Source organism: Rutilus rutilus (assembly GCF_951802725.1).
Source record: "Rutilus rutilus genome assembly, chromosome: 7".
Taxonomy (NCBI): domain Eukaryota; kingdom Metazoa; phylum Chordata; class Actinopteri; order Cypriniformes; family Leuciscidae; genus Rutilus; species Rutilus rutilus.
In genome coordinates this window covers 38,124,784-38,149,331 of record NC_140221.1, presented here as the reverse complement: position 1 = coordinate 38,149,331, position 24,548 = coordinate 38,124,784, and the positions used below count along the sequence as shown (strand labels likewise).

At 37.6% G+C, this 24,548-nt stretch overlaps 1 protein-coding gene across 2 annotated transcripts; it reads right to left on the bottom strand.

The window, feature by feature from the left end:
• Positions 1–414: 414 nt before the first annotated feature.
• golga3 (golgin A3) lies at positions 415–24,464 on the bottom strand. Of its 2 annotated transcripts, none has more exons than XM_084415479.1 (24): positions 24,354–24,464; positions 22,134–22,410; positions 20,011–20,277; positions 18,728–18,840; positions 16,743–17,452; positions 16,516–16,627; positions 15,215–15,521; positions 13,390–13,592; positions 12,669–12,806; positions 12,386–12,547; positions 11,004–11,372; positions 10,837–10,914; positions 9,675–9,938; positions 7,476–7,570; positions 6,925–7,141; positions 6,408–6,551; positions 4,951–5,148; positions 4,715–4,831; positions 4,456–4,595; positions 4,059–4,191; positions 3,398–3,520; positions 3,142–3,306; positions 2,874–3,028; positions 415–2,546 (listed from the first exon to the last, which is right to left on the bottom strand). In XM_084415479.1, exons 2-24 carry the CDS (start codon positions 22,258–22,260, stop codon positions 2,375–2,377), a joined length of 4,509 nt encoding a protein of 1,502 aa, XP_084271605.1. In that variant the 5' UTR covers positions 22,261–22,410; positions 24,354–24,464; the 3' UTR covers positions 415–2,374. The 2 variants fall into 2 exon arrangements, with proteins under 2 accessions (XP_084271605.1, XP_084271606.1); XM_084415480.1 differs by having other exon boundaries at positions 20,134–20,277.
• Positions 24,465–24,548: the final 84 nt, after the last annotated feature.

Below are 24,548 nucleotides of genomic sequence, written 5' to 3'. Positions count from 1 at the left end.
ACCTTTTCCACCGATAATTGTGATAAACTCGCAATTTAAAAATAACGTCAGAATTGTGAGGTAAAAAATCCGCAATTACGTTTGTTATTGTTATTTTATTCCGTGGCGGAAATAATGTTAATTATGCAACAATAATACGAAGAATATGGTAGCAAATCATATCAAATAGGCCAGTATTTAAAACATGATCTCAAGATATCTGTAGATATTGCATTTTAACGATTAAATCAAACAAAAAAGAATTTCTTGAAGCAACAGTAGGCAGTTCCTGACAATTTGTAAATGATATCTGCTGTAATAATATAACATAGATTTGGAATCTAATTGTGTTGCCTGTACTTTTTCATAACATTATAAAATACCACTCTAAGTAACACTATATATATATATATAGGAACAGAAGACAAGATGTGATCATTTTACAGAATGATTTATATTTTACACTCAATATGGTACATCCCATAAAAATGCTTAGCAAGCAAATAATTAAAAGTCAAACTTTTTTTGTAAACATTGAACAGAAACTCGTGCTTTTAGTCAGTACAGTAATTAACACACATTATGTTGTCAGTGAATTAAAAACCGTTTCCTCCCTTTTGCTGAATGCGTATGTATTAATCATTTGAATATAAATGTACATGTTAGCGTGTAAAGCTTCATTTCCCATTATGTCATTTAAAGCAGTATTAAGGTTATCACCGTACATGGAGATCAATGTCATTATCTCAGAACACATTTAAAACAGTTCAAGCCAATTACAAATTTAAGTTCAGCTCCATATAACCAACCGACAGATGGAGTTTGTGAAATGAACACATCAGGGGAAAGAAAAAAATATTACACCTAATTAAGATACATTATTCAAAATATATTTGCATACATCTCCAATAATTAAGGCTGTAATGACAAACTATCCATGAGAATTTTGGGATGCAATTTTTTTTTTTAAATAAATGAACATAGTATCAACACTGGCAACAAAAAAAAAAAATGGCAAGATCTCTCCATCAAAAAGTAATATTTTACATCTGTCCATACCTGAAAGTCAATAAGCTTGTTTTCTTTTATCAATTGTGCAATATAAGACAACACCTTTCATATATATTATAAATATACATACAACACACTCCACATCGCTTTCATGAGCACATTCAACCTATTTTACATTATTTCCCAAGATCTCTCAGACAGAAATATTTATTTATAGGTTCATTCAAGCTATACATTTTTAGTAGTATTTAAAGGTTTCCATATTTGATCAATTTTAAGGCGCAGCCCTAAAGAGAACTAGTCAAACTTTGACAGCTGTTATCAAGATCTTTTCTATGGGATCTCACATCTGCAAACCACAGACAAAAAAACAAACAGATATTAGCTGATATTGGATGACCTGATGTATGAGATATTACCCTGTACAAAAAGGGCCACTATTTCCCCAGTCTCACACTTACATTCCTGGGGCTTCAGGTCCTGAGTTTGAATCAGAAAGAGGCTGTGATGTGAAGTATAATATTGTAAGCGCAACCTCAAGGTGTGTTACAAAACAGTGGTCCTAAATTGGGTAACGCAGAACACAGTGCAGAGAACACGTAGACGTTAAGTTGGCATCGCTCTAGACTTGATTTGAGGCCTGGAAAAACTAAGAATGCTGATTTAAAATCTGTTTTTTGGAAAAACAAAACATTCTGGGCTGATCTGTGCTTTAAAATGCTTGATATGGGGCCTTGTATTGTTTTGTTTTTCATAGTATTTGCATTATATTGCAGGGAACAGCTCTAGATCAGGCATCTGTCCAGTGATGGAATGAGAGGTCAGCTCATTCACAGGCACAGAGGAATGGAAGAACAGTTCAGCTGCTGAATTCTCCATGCAGGAAGTGAGAACTACCACCAGACGGATATGTAGAATATACACCTGACCAGTTAGGTCAATAGGTCACTAGTTACTATAACACTGGAGTCCCTGGATGTTTGCTGTAGACTGCGCTGCCCTACAGTAGCGCTCACAAACCTCTTTCTGCACCTCTAATGAGAGAAGAAAGAAAACTAAATCAAAGCTGAACGTCAGGTGGGTGACTACTGTGTGTGTGAGAGAGAAAGAGAGAAAGAGAAAGAGAGAAAGAGAGAAAGAGAGAGAGAGAAAGCTCTATCCGTCAAACTGAAAATAAATAGTGATAAAAGTAATTGCAACACCAAAATGACTCCCCAAAAATAAAGCTGTGGTATAAAGAAACACTTTGTTACACCCAAACAATCTTGGTTAGGTAAGGATAAAGCCAAATGTTGGCAGTTGATTAAAGAAAATAAACAAAGAAAAGTGCCCGTGAAGATAAAACCCAACTCTCTCCTCGGTGTCTTTAAGGATTCTTTGTGTATTACGAGGGCTGCATCTCCCCCGGTCTCTCATCATTCTCTTCTTTATTAGACGAATCGTTGCTGATATTGTCATTGAACCCGAGTTTTTGGAGCTCCTCCTCTGCGCTGGCTAATGACGTCACTGTGACCGTGTGTTCCTCCATCTGCTTCTGAAGGCTGTCCATCTCCTGCCTACAAGAAATGACCATCAGAGGAGTCAGAAAGAAGGTGAACGCAATCTGTTATGTGATTGTGGTAGCTTTATTTATATGAAATATGTGGAAAAGGGAGGCAAGGGAGAGCAGGTTTTGTGTAATTGCACTAGTGGAATTAGTATTCAAAGTCTAATTTCTTCTTCTTTTGTTCACATTCATTTTAAACATCGGGTATAAATATGTGGTCTTGTGTCACGACTATGACAGCTTAAAATAAAAAATAAATAAAAAATAATGTTACAGGGTGCACACTCTCCTCTAGTTTTCACATAGAAAGCTATGGTATGATGTGTGCAAGTCTTACTTTAGCTGTCTCAGACAGTTGTGGAGATTATTGAGAGGTTCTTTATTGACGGATGTTGAGGGTTTCAACAGTTCGTCCAAAAGTGAAGCAGGAACAGGGCAGTCTGGGATTTTTACTGGCGTCACTGGGGTCGATTCCCCCTTTAGATCCATCCGCTGGTGTGGGAACACAAATATTGAGAGAAAATATTTCATTACACACTTACCTATACATATTACAAACCTACATCCAGTCTACATTTTTTAATTAAAATTTGCATTGGTCTTACCTTTCTGAGCCTGCTGTTTTTGAGGTCCTGTTTGAGCTGGTTGTTCTGCTGAAGAACAGTCTTCATGCTGCTCCTCAGCTCTCCCACTTTGGCCTGCAGCATGAATTTATCCTTCCGTGTGCCGTTGAGATCCTCCTGCACCATCTCCAGCTCCACCTTTATCCTCTACACATCACATCAAACAAACAGAAAAAATTAAACAAACATTTTCACAACAGTATCTGACTGACTGAAAGTGCTGAACAAAGCATCGCACCTGTAGCATGTCCTGCAGGGTGTCCATCTCTCTATGGTGACACTGTTCCACCATCTCCAGCTGCTGTTTTTGTGTCTCGATCTCCCGCTGCCTCTGCTCCACCTCCCACTTCAGATCCTCCACCTGCAAAGAGACAGAAATACAGTGCGATAAATACGTGGTGAAGTATTTTTTCATTTTTTTTCTCCATACAGATACATATATAAAAAGATCCGTATAGATTTCAAAGCCATGAATGAAACTAACTTCTGTTAGTTAGTCATGTTGTTAAAATATAACGGTCACGGGGAAACAAAAGCAAAAATGTGTACCCTCACTGGGACAGAACCCTTAAAAGGACAACTTTTTGTACCTCATCCACCCCTAAAATTATTATATTAGTATTAAAATGACTAAAAACCTAAAATTATTAGTTAGTTAAAATTACTAGTATTAAAAAAACTTTTTTTTCTGAGAGTGTTCAATATGATGATAATGTCAAGTCAAATATATTTATATAACACGTCATAATACATACCGTTTCAAAACACACAGGGGGGGTTCTGAAACCTTGCAACCTGCCTACCCAGACACCATTTTAAGGCATTACAGTAATATATTGAAAGAGGCTCTGTGAAGTTTCAAACAGAGAGGTAGCTTTTGCAACAAAGCCACACTGTACCTCTTGGTTAGTGAGGGGTTGTTTGTTGAGCTCATCATCAAGTTGTTTTTGAAGGATCTGGAGTTGAGCATGAGCATCAGCTAATTCCTCCTGGAAATGAGAAACCTCCTCGGAGTGCTTCTCATCTTGAGCTCTGTCAGAGAGAGAGAGAGAAAAATTCACAAAAGACACCACCACAATCTGAGAGGTCACACACATCTGAATCTGTTCATTAAGCAATCTAGGTATTGATCTCCATCCCTGCATTTACAAGTTCTTCACATATCTTACAACCATCAGTACATCACTCTAGGAAAACTGGACCTCATAAAGATGTCTTGATGTGTGACAGCAGTTCTATATCATGAGTTTCCGAGGCAGCTGTGATACTATAACCCAGAGTGTCTGGAAAACTTACGCAAGTGTCTTAGCCTCTTTCTGCAGGGCTTTGACAAGCTCCTCTTTGGCCTGCAGATCTTTCTTGATCTCGCTGAGCTCCAGCATGGCTGCCCTGTAATGCCTGCGGTTATGGGCTGCCTCCAGCTTGGCCTCCGCCACCTGAACAAAGCGTACAAACACACAGGTCACACACATGCACAAAAGAAAATAAACTAAAGCCTTCGGGAGTTCTCAAGAGGAACTGAAAATGCTATGCAGATGTTAAACCATATATTAACCTGCTCTGTCAGATCCTTGACTTTTATTTTCTCCTTCTCCAGAGCAGTCTGCAACGTCTGCACCAACTGTCTCATCTGCTGGTCCTCCTCTTCTTTACGCTTTAATACTGCCTGGACCTGGAGTGAAAGATTACAGAGATGTTTAAACAAAACAAAACAAAAAATTGAAAAAAAAAAACTATTCAATTCCACTGATTAAAGTATTGTCAATGATGACATGACACATCGCATCACACCTGCAAGTTGAGCTGGACAAGATCTGCTTCTCTCTTTGCCAGTGCAGCCTCTAGAATATTGGCATGTTCCCGCAATGCACCGTGGGATTTTCCAAGCCCGGAGAGTTTCCCTTTCTCATGCTCTAGCTCAAGCGTAAGCTTCTTATTAGCATCTTCCAGGCGGCGAATTCTCTTTTTAAAATTTCGTGACTCTTGGAGCTGTGCCAAAAAAAAAGTGAAAAAACATTTCTTACATTTTGATAACACCACTTCTTTCACAAATTGCAATGGACTGTCCATTATGTAAAACTCACTTTAAAAAATACATCATATTACTGGTATTTTAATGAAATAAAAGCTATTGGTGAAATACGGAGCAAGGGGGACACCTTTTTTTTTTTTTTTTTTTTTTTTACAAATATTAAAAGAAATGAGCAAATCAGTGTACAGATAGTCAAAATCAGAGTTGATTAAATTATTGAACCATCTCTAATATCACAAGAGAATAGCGGGGATATACATACATGTACAATACCATTAAAAGGTTTAGGGCCAGTAAGATTTCTTTTATTTCTTTACATTTTTTATTCAGCAAGGACACATTTGATTGACCAAAGTGATTTCTGAAGGATCATGTAACACTGAAAACTGGTAGCCTGGGTTTTTAGCGCGATTTTATTTCACGCTGCTAGGCAGCCTGGACACCATGGACCAGATTTTCCCCTCAAAAAGGGAACCAATCACAGAACGGGGAGGGAGCAGCAAGACGATGACGACGTCTATGCGACACACCGAAGCAGTTTGTTTATATCTATGGATCCAACATGGCAGCAGACGCGAAGTTACCTTTCGATGCAGCCTTAGATAGTGTTCTAAGCAGTTTAGTCGCTGAACGCCATCGTGTACACATAAATCTCTGACCCATCGTCTTCTTCCTCGTCGAATTTCTGTCGCTCTACATACGTCATCTGGTATAATTGAAACGATTGGCTATGAGCACAGTACAGTACGTACAGGCGCATTTGACAGACATTCGTAGCGCCCAATAAACGGCTCTGTGCATTCGTAAACCACACCTCAAATACGAGAAAATGAACATGTGGTTCCCAGACCACGTCTCAATGAGACGAGGTCTGGCGTTAGCCAGGCTAGAAAACTGGAGTAATGGAAGCTGAAAATTACACTTTAAAATATATTAAAAAAGAACATTATTTTAAAATGTAATAATTGTTTTGTGTGTTTTGATCAAATAAATGAAGCCTTGGTGAGCATAAGAGACTTCTTTCAAAAACAAAATCTTACCGACTCCAAACTTTTGAACAGTAACATTAATTCAGCAAGCAAACATCTTTTTCAGAAAAAAATATCATCTACAATTGTCTGACCTGAGAAAATGATGTGCATGTAAACATGTTAATTGTTACCAAACCATATAGGTTTGCTATATATTAAGCCATTAAGAATAAGTTTGCGCTCACCTCGTCTTCCAGTTCCATCACTTTCTCCTGATATTCCTCCAGCTCAGTGGTGGTGAGGTTGATGACCTCCTGTAGCTCTTTCTCCAGCATGGCTTTACTCTGGCTCACTGCCTCCAGCTCTCTCTGCAGGGACTCCAACTTGGCCTGAAGCAATGACAAAAATACACATAAATGAGTTATTAGAAAATAAGATCCACTTATAGTTACTCACGGCACCACTGCAATACTTAAAGTTTTTAACAGTGAAAGAATTATAATCATTGTGTCCCAATGCTTTCAGGAACTATGCAACTCTTAACTTTTAGTGTTTATATTGTAGACCATCACTAGAGCCTTCCTGTAGCTCCAACAGTAGAGCATTGGCGCTTGCTACGCCAAGGTCATGGGTTCGATTCCCAGGGAAAGCAAGAACTGATAAGAATGTAAACGTGTACCTTGAAATGCAATGCAAGTCGCTTTGGATAAAAGCGTCTGCCAAATGCATAAATGTAAATGTAAAATAAATGTACCAGTTTACCTGAAATTCCTGGCTATTTCCTCCCTCTGAAACCTGAGCTTTGAGTTTGTCAAGTTCAACCTCAGCTGTCTCTTTGGCGGCAAGAGCTTCCTGTAGCCTGCGGCTCAGAATGCCAACTGCATTCTCATAGGCCTTATGCTTGGCCTTCATATCTTTCTGTGCGCTGGTCAAATCCGTGCCCAAACGCTTCATCCTCACCTTCTGCTCTGAGATAGCCCTGGAAGAGGAAAGAGCAGGTGCATAACAGCAAATTAGACAAACATTTTTGGTCTACTTCACCATCATATGTTCTTCTAAACATTCAGGGTCATTTTTAATTTTAACACATTTTTAATTTGTTTAATAAATAGATGAAATAGGAAGAATAAATCCCAAACCCTCATGCTTTAATCTTGAGACGCAAGATCATAAGCAAACACGTACAACTGGTGGAACACTTCGGCACTATTGTCTATATGTCACATCACATATCAGTGATGTCAAAGACTGAGCAGCAAAACTATCACTATGGAAACCCTTATGGCAGAAGAGGCGGTGTGATTGTGACTCACGTCTTGGCTTCATCTTGCATTTGTTCAATCCTCTTCCTCAGATTTTCATTCTCTTCGGTCACGGATGCCAGATGGTTCTGGTCAAACTGAAGGGACTGAAGCAACAACATAAAGAGTGTCAAAATATGCTATATACAATACTGGTTAAAAGTTTGGGGTTGGTAATACTTTTTAATGTTTTTTTTGTTTTGTTTTTTAAGTCTCTGCTGCTCACCAAGGCTACATTTATACAAAAATACAGTAAAAACAGTAACATTGTGAAATATTATTACAATTTAAAATATCCGTTTTCTATTTTAATATATTTAAAATGAAATGTATTTCTGTGATGGCAAAACTGGAATTTCACCATCCTTACTCCAGTCTTCAGTGTCACATGATCCTTCAGAAATCATTCTGATATGATGTGGTGTTAAAGACACATTTTTTATTATTATCAATGCTGAAAACAGTTGTGCTGCTTAAGGCAAGACACGGCAGACAAAAACAGTTGTTTTTTTTTACTGGTCAATTTTGAGATTTTTGGATATTTGTCTTCAATAACATGTCTTCTTTCAGACTTGTGGTGAAAAAAAGTCCAAAATACACATTTAGGTCTTTATTTTATTACACTTTGTCTGTTTGCGTCTGTAGATTTCTCATAAATTCAACAAAAGTTGGCGTTCTTAATCACCATGCTGCTCCGCGATCGCTGTCTGCTCCCTGTCATCACATGCACCGCTGGAAAGCTCTCTCTCTCCTGTACAGTGCTGTCCGATCCAAATATGGTCATTTCCTTTTTATCAGCAACCAATCGTGAAAGTAAAAGGGCTGAATGCGCAATCTCATTGGCTGATGATAAATCTTTAAAGCCCGTTTTCTCAAAATGACTTCTCTCTCATACTCCAAGTCCGAAATCTCCACTTCAGTAGCACCTATATACACCAAACTCTCCAGTCTTGTACCTAGTTATATTATGAAGACATTTACAGAGGGATTTGTAAATATATTATTCCTAGCCTGATTTATATAACATTTTATTCCAAAAAACATGGCGAAAATCATTTTTTAAGGCTATTGACAGTATTTTCTGATTTACAGGATAACAAAAGTAGATATCCATAAATCCCTCTGTAATTTTTTCCCCATCTAATATGTGAACACAATGAAAAAATGATTTTTAACCTGGCTTTATCCAATACTCAGATTTTGTTTTTTAAAATATATGCAAATTAGCGCATATTTAATTAGATATAGCCTAATTTGCATATTTAAACATTAAATTACAGAAAACTTTTTCTCATCTTAATGTAGGTAATCAACTGGGAAAGTTTCATGGTGATATCTGCTAGTAAAAAAAAGTTTACCCTATTCACCTGTAGTGTCTCGCCTTAATATTTTTGCAAAAACTGATAAATGTTTTTAAGATTATTTAATGAATAGAATGTTCAAAAGAACAGCAATTATAAAAAATATATATATATTATGTTGGACGACAATCCAACCCTCTCTATTGACTTTGTATTGCGTGAAGCGGCCTCCTTGTCATTTCTTGCTTCTATCAAAAGACAGAACAATGCCTAAAAGCTGCTGTGATAGGGTGTACAGCAAACAAGCTGAAAAAAAACCAGAACTAAGTTTTTATAAGCTACCGAAACGTAAAAGACAGCCTTTAAGGAGACAAAAGTGGATACAGGCAATAAGATGTGAAGCATCTGGTAAATTGAAGAATGGGTAAATTGTGGGATCCTGACTCAGTCAGTATGCCTACGTGTGCATTAATACATAGGGTGGTGAAATAATCCTTTGACACGGTTAAAAATAATGATTTTTTTTATTTTAATTTTTTTTAGCATATCCTGTTGCGGATTACTTTCCCCTCCAGTGGGCTTAGTTCTTAGTTCAAGAGTAATATGACACATTGCGCTCTGTCTCTATTGCCTGCATCCACTTTTGTGTGCGACAGCTTATAAAAACTTAGTTCTGGGTATTTTGGCTTGATGTACACCCTTGTCACATAGCAGCTTTTAGACATTGTTCTGTTTTTTGTTATAAGTCATAAATGACAAGGAGGCAGCTCCACGCAATACAAAGTCAATGGAGAGGGTTGGATTGCTTCAGGTTGTTTTCAGATTTTGACGCATGACGCTCTGTCTCTATGTAGGAAAAAGTCTGTATCCTTGCAACCGAGATGATCTTAGTAATGCAGTGGGTGTGTACCTGCAGCTGAGAGTCAAGTTGGTCTCTCTCTGTTTGTACGGACTGTAAATGGGCTTCCAGGCTGTTCATCTGCTGCTGAACTCTCTCCACTTCCTTCTGAAGGCGATCCTGTTCCTGCTCTGCACTCTTCTTTTCTCCCTCCATTCTTAACAGCTCCTGCTTCAGGTCCTTCACCTCCGCCACCAGACGCTTTTTAGAAGTCTTCAACTCCGAGATCAACTGGTCTTTGGAGCTGGCGTCTCTCCGGTAAGCTTCGACCATCACCTGCAAGAAAGAGTACAGTAGATTAAGGACACTTCTGCCAAAACCCATTTGACTATTTTGTTGTGGAAACCTCCTCACAACTAGTCTTATCCAGCAACAAACAAGGCATATTTCTCAGTCATACCAGTAAGAAACAGATAAGATTTCTATAATAGAACTAATAAACTGAATATGTTTTAAATACACAAACAGTTTTAGATATATTTATCATCAATAAATCCAATTTGTTTCAGTCTCATACATTTTAACTAATTGAATATTGCTTGTTCCACAGCTAGCTATATTTTAACGTTTATCTTTTTTAACTGAATGAATTTTATTGTTTTCACAAATAACAGATTTATGCTGATTCTAAGCAATTTGAATAAATGCATTTTGAAAATATTATATAAAAAAAAAAAAAATATATATATATATATATATATATATATATATATAATATTATATAAAAAAAAAAAAATATATATATATATATATATATATTTTTAAGTGCAGAAATCTTAACCGTTTCATTTATGTGTGACTGACAAATATGCATCACTTTAAGTTTATTAGTTTGTTTAAAACAGTGTAATCCAAATGAACAGAATTTGGGGTAACATTTTATTTTACAGTGTCCTTGTTACAAATGTTACATGTACTTACCATAGTAATAACAGTAAATTATGCATAATTACATGCAACTAACCCTCAACCAAATCCTAATCCTACAGTAAGTACATGTTGTTAATTAATATTTCTCTGTTACAGTGTAATTATATATTTACATACTATGACACCTTCAAATAAAGTGTAACCCAATTTTAAATGCAATTCAAATACACAAATCTTAATTCAATAAATCTAGATATGTTTGGCGTGTACATTTTGAAGGAACTCAGATCTTTGGGCCACCTACCTTTTGCTGCATGAACTGCTCTTTCAGTTTCTGTGCTTGTTTTTTGAGGGTGCCATTCTCTTGCTTTAGAGCTTCGATCTTGTAGAGAAAGGGAAAAGATGCAATCTGAACCCATCCTAATATTCCAGTTACAAAAAAAGCACATCACTCCAATTCAAACCTCTCACCTGGGTTGCTTTAACCTGCACTTCCTGTCTAAGCTGGTCAAGTGTGTCTGAGGCCAACAGCACTTCCTCTCCAAGCCTTTCTGCTCCTTCATCCAGTTCGCTCTTATCTGCCCGTGCTGCCTGCAGAGCCACTTCCAGGACTATTTTCTCATTTTGAAGATACTGCAGGGTTTCCTCTTTAGCTGTGGCGTCAGTTTGTAGCTCCTCCAGCTGGGCCTGGAGCTCCTGGTAACGGGCCTCCAGCTGATTAAGGGCCTGTTCTTTGGTTTGGAGGTTCTCCTGAGTAGTGGTGAGCTGCTTCATCAGCTCTAGGTGCTCACGCTGTAACAACTCCAGCTGGCCGTCTTTTTGGGAGAGAATGAGTTTGACCTGGATGGAGTAGAAGTTGAGTCGTTTGAGTCATTAGTCTGCATAAATTAGGTTAACCAGAACACTTCCCATAACATCCGATGTACTAGTTACATCGTCAGAAGCCTGGCATCTACGCTAATATTAGTCTGTCAATCTCATTCTTATCCCAGGGTTACCGTACTCAGCCAGATCTAGTCCGTATCCAGACCAGATGTGAGAGGACACCATGACAACTAGACAAGCTGTAGAGACAGGTCCCCTGCAAAGACCTTGTCGACTAGACTGTCATCGGCACAGATCCTCAGCAAAGACCATGAGAACCAGAGAAGTCCCCTGCACAAACCCTATGGCCTCCCCACCAAATGCTGATGTAATGTATCCCGATCTTCAAGCAGAAGGAACTGGATGAAATGTTCTGAATTATATCAATCCACAATCTGACTTGTGATTGAATTAAGCCTGGAATTAAACCACACCATGTAGGTTCGTCTGGCCAGAGGAGAACTGTCGCCATTGTCGCCTTTTGGCTTGCTTAGTAGGGGACCCTTTATATTCGGTAATATTATTGACTGGAATGCACTGGCACTATGAGAACTGAACTGCTTTTTAGATTAATTGAACTCATTTCATAACTGATGAACTTTACAGAGTTATTGTACCAAACTAAATCAACATTGAACTACTTTCAACTGAATAATGATGGTTTACTATTGTCTTTTTAGAGCTGCTTTACAGCTGAATTGAATAATGTTTGTATCGATCAATACTTTCCTGTTTATCACTGTAAAGCTGCTGCATTGTATAAAGCATAAATAAAGGTGACTTGACTTGACATCATTAGGGAATTCTTATATTCAAAATAACATATTACAAGAATGTCCCCCATGGAGCCACCTTGGATTAAGGGTCTTGTTCAAAAGCACAATGCTGATGGGTTTGAATCTACAACTGCACAGTGTGTGACTACAACTGAATCTACAACTCTGTGTGTGTGTGTGTGTGTGTGTGCATGCATGCTGGTGTTTAGATACCTGCTCTAGCTCTCTCTCTAATGTTGTGGCTGTATTAGCAAGTTTGAGAAGATGCTCTCGCTCCTCCTCAAACTCTTCCAGCTTGTGCTGAAGATCTTCCTCCACCATCGTCTTTGCCTCCTGGATCTGATGTATGGATGCTTCTTGAGTCAACATGTCCGCCTGGATAAGAATCAATCTATTATTATTGTTTATGCTTTTTAGATTTCATCAATTTCATCTTCCTTCTTCAACTTTTGCATTGTTTATTAACTCAAGTAAAAAACAAAATATAGTGCCAGACCTCTATACTCTGTAGTTGTACAGCAATCCGTTCCTTCTCTTTTATAGAGCGATGGTTCGTCTCTGTGAGTTTGTGAGACAGAGTAACGTTCTCCATCTTCAGATTTTCCAACACACCAATCTGAGTCATTTGACCGGCCTGAAAGTAAATATACAAACAAATGCACACTAAAGATGGCCATTCTGCATCTGAACCTTTCTGATAAACTTTCTGATTTTGAATACATATACTACCGTTCAAAAGATTGGGTTCAGTAAGTTGTTTTAAGTTTTTTGAAATAAATGAATACTTTTATTCAGCAAGGATGCATTGAATTGATCAAAAGTTACAATAAAGACATTTATAATGTTGCAAATGTAGTTCGCTTCCACAAAACAAATTTAGCACAAATGTTTACAACTTGGATAATAACAAGAAATGTTTCTTGAGCACCAAAATCAGCATATTAGAAAGATTTCTGAAGGATCATGTGACTGGAGTAATGATGCTGAAAATTCAGCTTTGCCTCCAAAGGAAAAAAATGTATGAATAGAAAACAGCTATTTTGTAATAATGCTTTACAATTTTACTGTATCGTTGATCAAATAAATGTTACCCCAATACGTCTTGGTGACCATAAGACTTCTTTCAAAAAGATTTTAAAATTCTTACCGACTCAAAACTGAGAATGGTAGTATACATGTAATGGGAAAACTAATTTATACTAATTTGCACATTATACCTGCATGTTTGCCATCTCTCCCTGCAGTCGCACACGTGCCTCCTGTGCCATACTCAGCTGCTGCTGGTACCAGATGCGGAGCTGCTGCAGGGAGTCCACTTCTGCCTGCGAGGTCTTCAGTCTGCTCTGCAGAGCGTTCCTCTCGCTCTGGACCCGCTGAAGCTGTGTCTGCAGGCCTCCCATCTGCTGCCGGAACTCAGAGACTAAGTGGAAAAACAACGAACATGCTATGTAATAGGGGTTGCACAGACTAGTCGAACTGAAGGGACTGAAGCAACAACATGGAGAGTGTCAAAATATGTTATATATACACACCACTGTTCAAAAGTTTGGGGTTAATACTTTTTACTGTTTTTTTTTTAAGTCTGCTGCTCACCAAGGCTAAATTTATACAAAAATACAGTAAAATACAGTAGTTTTCTATTTCAATATATTTAAAATGTAATTTATTTCTGTGATGGCAAAACTGGATTTCAGCATCATTACTCCAGTCTTCAGTGTCACATGATCCTTCAGAAATCATTCTGATGTGGTGCTCAAGAAACATTTCTTATTATTATCAATGCTGAATAGTGAGGGGCTGCTGTCTTTTACTTTCGTTTTGTATTTGTTTTATTTTTATCATTAAAATGTGTGAATGTTTGCCGGTTCCCGCCTCCTTCTTCCCATAACAACAAACCTCATTACAGCTTGATTATACCATCTGGATGCTCAAAACTGATAGGGTGAATGCACATTTTAAACAGCTTATTGTACACGTAAGTTAATCGCGGTTCTAAACTAACACACTTACAGACAGTAGCTCGAACATTTAGTAGCACAGAAATGTATTGTCGCCACTGTTCTGTGATTTATCAATAAAATAGCTTAGAAACTAAAAAGTTCTAGCATATATTTCTTAGTAACTGAAACCCACAGCATCACTATTAGTAGAGAGACATTGCCAGGTAGAATTAATTCACATGCAATCTCTCTTACACTAATGCATTCATATAAATGTAATCTTTGCTGTGGTACTCTCTCTGTATCTGATTTAGAACGAGCCGAAATCTGTGAGAAACGTGATGACTAAAAGACAAAAGAACTGATCAAAATAAGCTATTATGTAGGAGCAATAGCATTGTGGGCAGCGCTGTGTCATATGCCATAGCTGTGAACAAGGCAACCCGCGTTCGAGTCTCAGCTCGGCTTATTTGTTCATTTATGATGTCATCAGCGACTAGTCGACGTTGACTTTAATCAAATAAATGTCGATCAACCCCTAGTATGTTAAGATTTTTATACTATTACTATTATTATAATAATAATAATAATAATAGTTACAATTATTATAAATAGTATGTATATTTCTATACATTTACTCAATATTTCACTTATTATATTTTCACTTATAATTATTATTATAAGTTTTATTTTCAAAGTGCCTTTCCCAAGCTCAAGGTCACTTATGTTGACCAGTCAAATGAACACAGGTAAGGGTTTATCAACAGGTTTGTTTGTTTTTTAAACCAGAAAAAGCCAATTAATCACCTTGGCCAATATTTTGTTAATAGATCATTTTTTAACAGTGATTGAAAGGTGATTGTAACAGTGATTGATTCCCAGGACACTAAATGTACTAAAATCTACTGGTACTAGTGGGCAAAAGAGCTATCACCGTTAACCGCCCTGAGTAACGATAATCAAGTCAACTCAAGTCAGTTCAGTGTTGGTCCAGTTCAGTTCAGTTCAATATCTGTGTAAAGTTTACACACTGAGACTGATATTGAGTATACCAACTGATCAAGCTCAACCCTGACATGTACATCTACCACTTTTTCCTCACCTGTGTTGTCCCTGGTATTCATGCTCTGCTGCATCTCCTCCACTTTGACCATCAGCCTCTGGTACTGCTCTTCAGCCAGCTGCAGGTCATTGCCCAGCGAGGCCAGGCTGGCGTTCTTCCCCTCCAGATTGCCCTGGAGATCCACCATAGCCTTCTCCAGTGTAGAGCACTTGGAGCGTAGCGTGGTGACCTCAGAGGTGAGGGTGCTCTGCCTCTCCTGACTGGCCTGGGTTTGCTCCACCTGGACCTGCAACTGAGCATTTACTGTAGCCAGCTGTGCCTGGAGCTCCGTTTTTTCTTTCAGAGCCTGGAAATGAAGGTACGGTTTTAGACGATCCATGTGGTTTCAACCATGCTTTTAACAAGTATATTTATAACAATTAATAAATATATAAACATGTATATATGCACACTACTGTTCAAAAGTTTGAGGTCTTTTAATTTTTTTAAAGAAATTAATACTTTTATTCACCAAGGATGTATTAAATTGATCAAAAGTGACAGTGAACATTTATAAATAATATTACAATAAAACTGTATTTCAAATAAATGCTTTTTTTTTTTTTACTTTATATTATATACTTTAAGATTTCTCAAGAAAAAATTATGATATAATGATAATAAGATATTAAGATAACATTGATAAGAAATGTTTCTTGAGCACCAAATCAGCATATTAGAATGATTTCTAAAGGATCATGTGACACCGAAGACTGACACATCACAGGAATACATTACATTTTAAAATACATAAAAATAAAAAAAACGTTAAATTACATTTATAATAATATTTAATATTTGTATAGGTTTTTTTTACTGTATTTTGATCAAATAAAATGCAGAAACGTCTCTAAAATACTTTTTTATCTAATTGACCCCATACTTTGTCTTTGAGTGGCTGTTGTTACAGTGATTACTGTATTTTGTATTTGTATTAAAAAAAATGTAAATGTTTTTATTTGTGGGGAAAAAAAATATACTATAATAGGATTACAGGAAAAAATTAAAGATTTTTGTAATAAAATATTATATAAAATAAATATTAGTGATTTTGCAGCAATGTTGTGTATGAGTTTTGTGTGTGTGTGTATATATATATTAAATATAGTATCTAATATAAAAATGTATTAAATATTTAAACGTATAACTATAAATATTTAAACCAATCTGCTCTCTAAATATGGGCATCAGACATTGAAAAAATCCATATCAGTTGACCACTAATAAAAAGACGTAGCCTTATATTCTGTTGGTAGCAGGTAGCAAAAATTGGACAAATACCTAGTCCCAGGTTAACTCACCTGACTGGCCTCGGATGAAAGAGACTCCAGCTGTCCTTCTAACCTCATTTTCTCTTTCAGCACTTGCAGCATCTCATCATGAGTCCCCATCACAGAACTCCCAAATGACACACTGAAAACACATAGTTCAATCATGAAGGTTTAATGGGCTGGTTTCATGATAGATAATAATGTTCACCTAAAGGTCTAAGAATATTTAGGGAATGGACTAACCCAATGGCCCATACCTGCTGGAGAAGCTGTCCCTGCGACTGCGAGGCTCTACGCTGCCCTCTCTGTCCTGCTCCATCTCTTCCATGTGTCTCTCTTCAGTGGCTGCCTGCAGGACTTCCTGCAGTGATGGAAAGTGGCCCATGGCTTCTGGAGCAATCTCTCTCCCTTCAACAGTATATGGAGCCTTTGGCTTGTTCGCTATTGCAGCTAACATACTATATGTCCCTGTAGTAGACACACTGCTATAGGACGAGCTATCGCTGTCATTGCCGTCAGCTCTAAAACCTGATTCGCTGCCATCCACCTCAGAGACATTGTCTCTGATTAGCTGAGATGTTTCCAAATGGGTGTTGGTCTCAGAGCTGATGCTGATTTGCGAAATGGTGGAAACTGAGCTGATGGAGGAATGCAGCGAGCTAAACGATGAGTCGGCAGACACAGAAACTACCCCACCAGGTGCTTCTGCGCTTTTATCGTCAGATTCGGGAGTTTTGTAGTCGGCGAGAGAGTGGATCTTGCTGGAACGAGATGATTTGGATTTCTTCTCCTTGCTGGAAGGGATTCCTAGACTTCCCAGTTTGGGACCACGAGGAACGCTGGTGCGCAGGAAAGAGTATTCCTTAGTCATGGCAACAGTATTGGCCCTTGGGAGACCCTCGGGATGGAGCATGAGCTCTGGGTCCAATGTGCTAAATAGGCGGCTCTTAGGAGTGGACCGCCTGGTCTGAATGAGACAAAGAAATGATGATTAAACATAATAAGACATGTAAAACAGGAAACAGCAGCAAACACTGGACAAACACTGAACTGTTTATCTATTGGCGCTTTTCCACTGCATGGTACGGCTCGGTTCGGCTCGGTACGGTTCGACTCGGCACGGAACGGTTCGGCTCGCTTCGCTTTTCCACTGTGTGGTACGACTCGGCTCGGTACGGCACGGTTCGGTTCGCTTTAGCTCGGTTGCTTTTCCACTGCAGTTAGTACCGCTTCAAAGTGGGTGGGACTGATCGTTATAGTTGCCGTCTCTACTGCCATGACATCATCATATTAAATGCCAATTTTTCATTCCGGGTTTCCCCATCCGCTCCTCGGCAACCAACGTCTGCACGTTGCAGAACGTCTGCACCTCGTCCAATGACCACGATTCAGCCATTTCTTTTTTTTAAGTTTATACTATTTTTTTGAAGCAAATACTTTTAAAACAGGCGCTACAGCATTGGCTGTTGTCTACTGGCTATTTAAATCTAGCGGGTTTAGTGTCTCGTGTTGTAAATACAATGACGCTGGTAGTGATGATTCTGTCTGACCAATCAGTGATCTGCAGTGTTTCCACGTCACATTTTAGTATCGGTACGGTACGCTTGGAACCTCAACAGAGGTGGTACCATTTAAAGCGAGCCGAAGCGAGCCGTACCGTACCGTACCATGCAGTGGAAATGCGTCATAAGTGAGCTGTACTGAACCGAGCCGTACCGTACCATGCAGTGGAAAAGCGCCAAAGCGTGCCGTACCGAACCGAGCCGTCCCGTACCGTACCATGCAGTGGAAAAGCGCCATAAGTCTAACATTAAGTCCATCAAGTCCATCAAGTCCACCTATAGCTAATATTAAATAAATGATTTACTCAAATGATTTGGCCACCCTCATGTTGTTCCAATCCTGTTAGATTTTTTCCCCCCAAGGAACACAAAAGGAATGAGAATGTTAAAATAAATAAATAAATGGTGAATATCAAACCAAATTTTTTTTATTAACCTATCGTTTAACATTCTTGAAGTCAATTTGGTGTGATGCTTCTTCATGTGCCATATTTAAATACACTGGACTTAAAATATGGTCTGTTCCTTTCACAAAATTATATTATGACTTCAGAATACTTGAAATATAGCAGACAAGGAGAGTCAACACGTAACAAGGGTGAGTAAATTATGCCTTTTTTTTGCCAAACTATTAATTTAATTCAATATCAGTCATTTCATAGAAACTGAAAGTGACTCACTCGCTCTGTGTGCCGCTGTACTCTGTATTGTTTGAGCTGTTCCTCTAGACGCCGGCGAGCTTCCTGGCGAATTTTTTCTTCATTTTCCATCTCCACTAATGGCTCTTTTGAAGCTACAAGAAAGACACAGTCAACAAATGCACAAAAACTCTTGCTACATAAAAATAGGCAGGTGTTCAGATATTGTCAACCAAGCTGTATTGGATTGAATGCAACAGGCTATTGATTTTACGAGACTGATAATACAGCTCATCAATCCTGAAAAATGCTTGTTTGACAATGCTATTTCTAGGGATGGCTTTGACAACTGGTTCCATTTTTACAAAAATACAATAACTTACTGGTTCTGTAATAACGCAATATGCACAGTCATCTTTCTCATCTTTTTACAGTTGTGATGATGATGAGCGAGTGTCTTATATGCACACACATTATTATTATCTGTTTAAATGCATATTTTTGGTGGTTTATATGTTTTGGTACAATGGCCTCAGAAAAACTACAAAGTATTGGTCTAAATAAATATGTTACTAAAAGGAATAAATATGGTAATGTGTTTTTTGTTGTTGTTGTTGCTTGAACTGTATAATAAAATCTGATTTGTTATTACTGCTCTGTTAAAATCCAACATTAATAATAACCAGGCTGCTGAGCATTTTCCACAGCAACATTACTAGAAGAATCAGTAATTAGAATCATTAATGGAATTGTAAAGTGGAAATGGAACCAGAATCATTAAAATGTCTCCCAAGTCTTTTAAGAGTGAAGCTTCATGCTCATCCTGGCAGAGCAAACACCATGTGATCTCTGCAACCCAAAATAAGCCATTCCATCTGCCTTAGTTAGAAAAAGAGAAAAGCACACTTCAATTTCTGCGTCAGTTAGTTATTAGTTCAGCCATATTTCACGTCCAAGCCAAACTGACTTAAATACTGGCAAGACAACGTGCATCTTGTTATGTTGTTCCCAGAAAAGCTAAACTTTTCCTGAATCACCAACCAGCACAACAACCCCGGTATTACACAGAATTGTCAGAAATCAAATCACCAACAATCACAGGAGAGACTAATTAGCCTTTAATTAATTAATTAGGACATTATGCAATGAAGAGATTCCCATTAAAATCTCTCTGCAAGCCAAAACTGAGAAGCAGGCAAAAATAGGATCAAGCAAACAGGGAGGGTTAGCCTAAATCAGCCTCAAAAGCCAAACTGGGGGGAATTACAACACAACAGGAAGGGACGAGGGTGATTCGGGGGGGTTATCCAATATCGTATGCTTACACAATTCGGTCTCCTGCATAGGAATACTTAGTCTGAGCGATTGCAATGCGTCACCCTTGTGAATAGAGCCCTCTGCAAGAGCTGCCTCAGACTTCTCTAGGCTGTCATGGAAAGAGGCCACACCTGGATCCAGCTGTGCGCTCAGGGGGGAGTCGGCAAGGCGGCTGCCCGGGGAAGGAGTTGCCAGAGGTGGGGTGCTGCCTCCGTGAGCTTCCTGACCCTCCACCACGGCCTCTCCGTTTGGCAACAGCTCTGCTTTGACATGACCTACAACAAAGAGAAGGGATTCAGCAAACAGCGTTACGTTTACACGTGTTTTTAGTGTTTTACAGGCCAATGCATACCGTGCATCAGCAAGAATGACATATCATGATATATATTTTGGTTCATTACAACTTTCATTGTTCAGTCTGACCTGTTATGTGTACTTAGCCTTCTATGGACCACATTAATTACTATACAGAAAATAAACTAACAACTAACACTAACAACAGTTATTAAAAATTATTGCATCTAAGTTATTAAAATTAAGTAAAAATGTGATAAAATAAAAATATATATATATACATTACCCAAAAGAGCACTTTGTATGCTTTATAGTAAATATCACTCCTCCACGCAAAAACTATTTGGGAAGACTTTACAATAAGGTCCCATTAGTAATGCATTTACTAACATTAACAATGAGCCATACATTTGTTACCGTACTTATTTATCTTTGTAAATTAGTTAATAAAAATACAACTAATCATTGTTAGTGTTCATGTTAGTTCAAGTCCATTAAATAATATTAATAAATACAACTTTTGATTTTAATTATGTATTAGTAAATTAGCATTAACCAAGAATGCTCATAAATGATTTAGAAGTATTTTTCATTGTTAGTTCATGTTAACGAATGCATTTAACTAAATGTTAACAAATTGAACCTGATTGTTACCAACAATTCTGTAGACAATGGCCCATTCATAGACATATCTGTCATCCATGATTCATTTATTCTACAGACAGAAGCATCTATTACTAAGATAAAGTGAATAGTCCAGTATTAAGGGGGACCATCTTCTCAACATGTCGAGATCACTTTGAACATATTCTTTTCCTTATGAGTAAAATGTTACTTTACGCACATTTAAAGTACAAAGCACGACCTAAATTAGCCTATTCTGAGGTTATGATTGGTGCTTTTTGCTCATTCACAACTTTCATAATTAGAGACCAGCATAGCCCGAATGTTCTCCTGTGCGCAAGTCTTGCAGAACAAGTCAAACAGCCTAATCGAGCTACAGCGACAGTTCAGGAAACTGACACTAAAAGTGAGGGGGAAGTTTGTGGATATATCTAGAGAAAAATGCTTCTCAATAAGGCAACAAATAGCATTGAAAAGTGGGAAGAAAAAACATCTCAAAGCCAAGTGACGCAGTAAACAGCAAATGTTCACTTAGAAATGTTGCCAAGTTTTGAATAAACTGAACACAACAAACAACTCTCATAAGACAAGCTAAACAGTGAATCCTGCATGCGCTCACATTTTGAGTATAAATTGTATATTTTTATACACGATAAAGACGCAATTTATAATATAAAATATATTACAAACATGTGTAAAATATTATTTGGAAAATATTTAGTTTCTTTTACGTTACATTATGCTTTTTTATACTCACTATAGCACTGTACTGTTAGATGTAGCCTATTTTTTGTTATTTATTTATTTAATAGTGGTTTTATTATTTAGCTATTTAAATCAATCTTTTTATTTAAATCAATTTTCTTTTATCATTTATTTATTTAAATTATTATTTTTTATTTTATTTTTTTTTATACAGAGCCCCACCACACATGACATGCAAGAAATAAGTAAATTGAGCGCACGATTTATAAATCGAGGGAACAAATTAGCAAATTGAGCGCACGATTTAGCCTACTATTTTTTTTCCTGCGTGTCATGTGCGGGGCTCCGTAATTTTAAATTAAAAGCATTAATTAATTAGTAAAAAATTATTTTGTTTTGCTCTGAACTTTTCCACGGACCCCTTAACATACTCTTGCAGCCCCCTGTGGGTCACCACCAGTTTAGAACATCATCCATCAAATTTCATCTAAAAAAAAAAAACACTCACCATTTGGGATTTTCTCTGTTACGGGTGATCTCTCCGACTTCAGAGATTCTACAGTATTGCTGTCTGGATGTTGTGCACTCAGCTGCTGAGGGATGGCCTCAATTGACCAATTATTTCCATTTTCCATATCTCTTGAAATACAGATGCTGTTCTAGCATCCATTAAAAAATAAGCTGGGCCTCACTAGTGCAATTCAACTTTACTTCATGCTCGGTAAATTTTGGTAGAGACTGCAGGCTGGCCTGGATGGTGCAGACGACTTCAGTCCTCGGTGAACCTGAGGGATGAAAACATTACTTAAAATCATCCATACTGTGACAAGGGTTCAAGATTCATTGCACAGTTAAAGTAGTCTTGGTCAAGGGCACAATGGTGACATACAGTGAACGTGATTCACAACATGTTCCTGAATCAATATCTTTGCTGATCCTGGAACAATATTCCCAATCAACCAATCAGATTTGAGGGACAAGTTTACAGTTTATGTCAAGGTTAGATGCTTCTACGTCAGTGTTTTTCACTTATCATTTCCCTCTGATTTTAGGGATAAGTTATGGGTAGGGTAATGTAGGGGTAGGGATAGGACTACATTTTTGGACAGAAATAATGTTTCAGAATCAACAAAATATGCTGATCCAGGAACTGTCTTACGTGGCAAAATCACAGTGACCAGTGATATACTTTTGTTATTGTTGCTGGAAGTGGCACTAGTTTCATTTTTTCTTTGTCATGTGTTTATATAAAGTGCCCTTGTAATTTTTTTTTTAACCTACAACCTTTTACATACCAGCCCACTAATTCATACCACCTCAATTTGGGGCAAGAAAGAGGGAAAATTTCACCACACTTGTAACTTAGTACAGGTTTAAATGACAGTTCACTGATTCTTGAGACATCTAAACCCGCTATTACCTTTCAAAACAGCAACATTTCCATTTAGAAATGAATCAGAGATTATCACAAGCATGTTCTGATTTTCTCTTTTTTTTTTATAGAAATGATGACATGACATTCAACTACCCTATAACTATAACAATACCTATGACTACCTGGTGCGAAGGGGGCTAATAATATCACTTAATTCCTCTTAAACCATCTGTCCGCTCCAACCATAGCTCAACACTTCATATAGATTAAAATGTTAAATAATAAAAACAGTAATACAAGTCTCTTACGGAGAAAAGCAATACAATTAAAATAGTCCTCTTTTATTAGGTTTCCAATGCATTGGAAAGTAGTTCCTGTAGTGCTTAATGCATGCATGATATGCTTTAGTCAATACAGTCAGCTGTCAACACAAAGGTTATCTGTCTTACTGGGAAGAAAATTCAATAAATAAACTAAAAATCTGCTTTAAATTAAATGTATTATTTAGTCTCTATTCACTCACTGAAGTGAATGCTTTATTTGTCAATATTTATAATAAATATTGGACACATTATTGCTGACAGGTGGTGGTGATGACTCATACTGAGTTATAGGCAAGGACAACTATTTCATGAGAAAATAAAAGCAGCAGGAGATTGAACAGAATAATCCTTCATACACACTTACGCATATATTCTTCCTTATATAAACTTTTCAGCACTGTAGTTTGCTTTATCCTAGTTGTTGTCCTAATAGTTAAGTGTCATGACTCATGATAGGCATCATGAAGTGTGGTCATTAAGTGTCATTATGGTGGAGGAATGAGATTTCTGTCTCACACAATGCTAGAGGATTAGACTAACCTTCAACACGAGTCTAACTATAGACTAGTGCGATTTAAGACGCTTATCAGACATCTGACATGCAAACAAAGCTGTCATTACTTTAAAATCAACCTTGTCATACTATCACATATCGACAGATCAGACTGACAACAGCATTTTTGATTAACTGTCACTCAACAGAGATTATGTCCCTTATTTCAGTGCAATCAACTGAAAATGAAAGCACAGCAACTAACACGTCGATCATAATAAATAACCAGGAGCACAGAAAAAGTGAAAAACCACTGGAGATACAGTGTTAAAGTTAGTTTATTATTATAAATCTCTGATCTCATTAGCATCAGCCTTTTAGCTACTTAGCCACATCGCACGGTATCTAAAAGCCTTAAGCAACTGATGCATGACACTGACACGCGACCACGCTTCTGCACAGCAGTCGTCACGTGAAAGGGTGAATTATTAGTATGGTGATTAGAAGAGGTGATAAAAAAAGTAATTAAGCACCAACCTTAGACGTGCTCCTGCCTATACTACGTGGCTGTTTAGGTTCCGTCCTTCAAACAGATCCGTCTCACAACGGTTACCTCCAAATTAAAGGTTCCGCGTAGAGCTGCTGCGTAGCTACGGAAGCAAAGACATCTGTGGGTTTTAAAATCCCCTGTATATTATTTATAACAATCTAATATCAATAACCAGTTAATAA

Coding starts and splice junctions, on each gene's coding strand:
- golga3 (XM_084415479.1), bottom strand. CDS start 22,260: ATGGAAAATGGAAATAATTGGTCAATTGAGGCCATCCCTCAGCAGCTG. Junction 18,841..20,010: donor TATGCAGGAGACCGAATTGT/GTAAGCATACGA, acceptor TCTTTCTTGTAG/CTTCAAAAGAGCCATTAGTG. Junction 17,453..18,727: donor TACAGCGGCACACAGAGCGA/GTGAGTCACTTT, acceptor TGTCTCATTCAG/ACCAGGCGGTCCACTCCTAA.